The 3,719-nt window shown below is 32.5% G+C and overlaps 1 protein-coding gene across 2 annotated transcripts in view; it reads right to left on the minus strand.

Moving 5' to 3' along the window:
• Nucleotides 1–1,585: 1,585 nt before the first annotated feature.
• Nucleotides 1,586–3,719, minus strand: part of LOC107848212 (G patch domain-containing protein 11) — a 13,979-nt gene continuing 11,845 nt past the window's right edge. Inside the window, exons 3-5 of one of the 2 annotated variants that reach the window (XM_016692914.2) lie at nucleotides 3,102–3,167; nucleotides 2,570–2,683; nucleotides 1,990–2,125 (exon numbers count right to left, since the gene is read on the minus strand). In XM_016692914.2, the coding sequence (XP_016548400.1) occupies nucleotides 2,582–2,683; nucleotides 3,102–3,167 (168 nt within the window). In that variant the 3' untranslated portion in view covers nucleotides 1,990–2,125; nucleotides 2,570–2,581. Of the gene's footprint in view, nucleotides 2,126–2,569; nucleotides 2,684–3,101; nucleotides 3,168–3,719 lie in introns of both variants that reach the window. The other variant, XM_016692915.2, reaches the window with a different exon arrangement.

Consider the following 3,719-nt stretch of genomic DNA (forward strand, 5'->3'; position numbering starts at 1 on the left):
CCAACAACATACAAACACATACATGTACATTGTAAAACAGAGTTCTGTATTCTGCTGCAATGTACTGCAAGAAGAGACAGAGTTAGGCAATTTGAGTTATTTGTTTACTTTAAAGACTAGTTAGGTGAGCTAATCATATAGGGAAACGATTGAATAAATAAGGAGACAAAAACTACCATTTGAACCAGGGACCATGATAACTAGTATTGTGAAAGCTGAAGTAGAAAAAGTGAGGTAGGGGTCGTAGGGTTAACTTATTAGTAATAGTAGGTAGAGTTGGACTTGTGTTTGGGGCTTTGGGCAATTGGGCTAAAGTATTGGCTAGGCTAGACATAGATTAAAATTTAGTTTTAGATTAAATTTAATAAAATATTTATATTTTATTTATAAATTATATATAAATAATTATAATATATATATATAATTTATTGGTTTGGTTTGGTTATTTTCACGATTTTTTTTAAGTAAAACCATAACCAAACCAAATAACATCGGTTTTTTAAAATTTAAAACCAAACCTATCTAAACCAAACCAAACGTCGGTTTTTTTAATCGATTTGATTCGGTTTACAATTCGATTTGATTTTTAACCAAACCCATGAACACCCCTACATATTACATTATAGAAAATATATATATATCTGCATATGTATTTACAAAATACATGTCTGATTCAAAATGTATATTATCATACAAAAAATACATATATAATATCACATGTATTTACGAAATACATAATAGTCATATTAAACAAAATAAATATATATAAATGCATATTTTAAACATTAAGAAAGCAAGTATACTATATATCTTGATAGGTATTTGCGAAATACAAAAGTGACTCATATAACACAATAAAATATAAATTTATATCTTAAACAATAACAAATACTACATAAATATACATATAATAGGTCAAAAATACATAAACATATTTAAAATATTAAAAAAAGTACTAAAAATACATATGTTATCCTTTAAAAAATATATAAACATAATCATATGTATATAAAAAATACATATGATTATGAGTTTCGATCTCATTTCTTCTATTCTCACCTCTTTCTTCGATTGAAAAGGCGTAGAAATCAATTTAAGATCTTATCTTGTGTTAATTCAAGACTAAATGATAGTGGATTATTAGAAACTAAACATTTGGTATACCCCTATTTGAACTTCTTCTATGTGTGCTCTGTCATTATAGTAGACCTCCACAATTTTACAACAAAAAATAAACAACCCAAAAAACGCAAGAACAAGATTGAACAAAAAAAAAATACAAAATTTATAAAATATATGAAATAAATAACATGTAATTTGATAGTTACTTTATTTGATGGAGCACAATATTTATCTATAATGTAAGAAAAATAGGCGGAATTTGAAAAAAGAAAAATATGAAAGATTAGAGATAGACTGAATAATGAAGTGAAAATAGGAAAGTGGCAAAATAATGGAGTGAAACACGCGTGTGGAGTAAGTGGACAAAAAAATGATAGTGAAAGTATTGCTATTTATTGTAATTATAATCTTAAATTTATCTGTAATTTAAAAAAAAAAAAAAAAAAAAAAAAAAAGCTTCAACTTCTGACCCAAAAAACAGATATTTTTTAAATATCCCCCCTCCTGGAATAAGCCCAGGATCACCCCAGCTGAGGAATAGACAAGATAGTGTTCATGGTGTGCACTCCTTGTGGAGCAATCGAATATGACAATGCTAAACTTACAAACGCTATCAAACATATTTAAGAATAGCTACAACTTCAATCAACAGCTACAGTACAAGAATCACCAATTTTGATATCCAGCCACCATCCCTTGTGCATTATCAAGGCTTCTGGCTCAAGAAATGCCATTCGAAGCTATAGGAGATGCACCAATATAATCTTATCACTGGATTCTGGTTTCAACAATCTATTGAGAAGCCACATTCACCTGAACGGACTTGTAATTCTAAGCTCCTGTTTTGCTGCCAAGATACACGATGAATTTCTGCTCCTATCAGCCCTGGAATAATCCATCTGTTGTAGGAGGGATCTAAATCCTTTTCAAGGTATTAGCTCATCTAGTGGTCCTCCTCGGTTATCCCAGGGCAGTTAGACAGCAGTGCCTTGGTTGACTCATACTGCAAAGAGAAAAAGTAATTAGCAATAAGATGCAGATACAGATTGACGAGAGCCTTTCTCTTCAAGGAAACATGTTTGTTGTTCCCTATTTCCTGTCCATTCCCCCCTACTGATGCCTCGAACTAGAAACTGGAAATCTGAAAGTCTACCATGTACTCTCTCCAATCTCTAACAGATAGACAAACATTTATCCATGAGATGGAGGACTAGTAATTAATTAATTATCGTAGCCAAAAAATGAATTTTGAATTTAGCTGATTAGACCCTTTTTCTTCAAGGAAAAATGGGGGACGATTGCCTGTCACTTTCCACTCCCCTTACTTTATACCTAAGTAGAAACTGGAAATCCTAGTGTCTCCAACAACACTCTAACAGAGAGACAAAGATTTATGCGTTAAGACAGAGAATTGGTAATTGTAGTTAGCTTAGCATTTCTTCTTTACCTCTCCTTGGGTTTACACTGCTAAACTCATAATTTTCACCACCTGATGTTCTGAACAGCTCCCAAACCCCTCACCCAAGTCGATGGAAACTTTGGACTGCATTATCTTGCATATCTGAAGACAAAACAATTTATGGTTGGAGACATAAAGGGCTAAATTGTTGGTAACAACAGAAATCATATCTTTGATATCAATCTCACCACACCAGTTCAAGACTAAATTCGGGTTTTCGACCATAATTAGATACAGGAAAACAACATGCTACTCCTTTCGTTTCAATATGTGTCTATCTTTCCTTTAGTATGTTTTCATTCCAACATTCTCATATTACCCTTGATCACATTCCCTTATAGGACCAAAATGACATGTTTAAGATGAAAAAATCTAAAGGTATTTTTGATATCTTATACACACCTCTAATTTAAGACACAAGATTCAAATGCCTTCTTTACCGTCTTAAAATTCGTGCCAAGTCAAACTAAACACGTAAAATGAAACAAAGAGTATAATTTGTCTGATATTCCATGCTTACCTGACATCCACAGAAAAGACAGTAATGATACCCATCTCTCAGCTTTATCAATGTATTAATCAAATCCTGCATAGAAAGTAGTGGAGTACCCTAAATCAGTAGCAGGTTCAACAAGAGAGGACGAGCATTTCAATCAGCAAGCTAAATAAAAAGGTAGCCATCATCAACAATAGCATTGCAAACAAGCTCCAAGTTGAGGAACACAACAATTTATAGATGGCCGAGAGTGATAAATAGGGAAAGTAGGGCCAATGTTTAGGGAGAATGAATCTGGTTCTTTTAAATCTCACTCTTTTTAATAAACAAAGAGTAGGGAGAACCTTGTAATTTGCAAACACTCAAATTCAAAGAACTTCACAATTTGTATATACACTCAAATGATCAAAATGGTCTGGACACTAGAAATGTCGGAAGAATGTCTTTTTTTCTAGTTATTTCTTCAATATATGTGATCCTTTCATCCCTCAAGTTCTAATATTTTGAAAATCTCATAATGTTCAGAAATCTTCCAGAGGTGAAAAGTGTGCATGAAGTCCTTGGAGTACGAACTGCCAGCGCTTGGTAGCTATGTTGCTCGGACTCTTCAATAATATCACGGGTGCGTGTCGGATTCGCCAA

The sequence above is a fragment of the Capsicum annuum genome, chromosome 11 (assembly GCF_002878395.1).
Source record: "Capsicum annuum cultivar UCD-10X-F1 chromosome 11, UCD10Xv1.1, whole genome shotgun sequence".
In the NCBI taxonomy this organism is placed as follows: domain Eukaryota; kingdom Viridiplantae; phylum Streptophyta; class Magnoliopsida; order Solanales; family Solanaceae; genus Capsicum; species Capsicum annuum.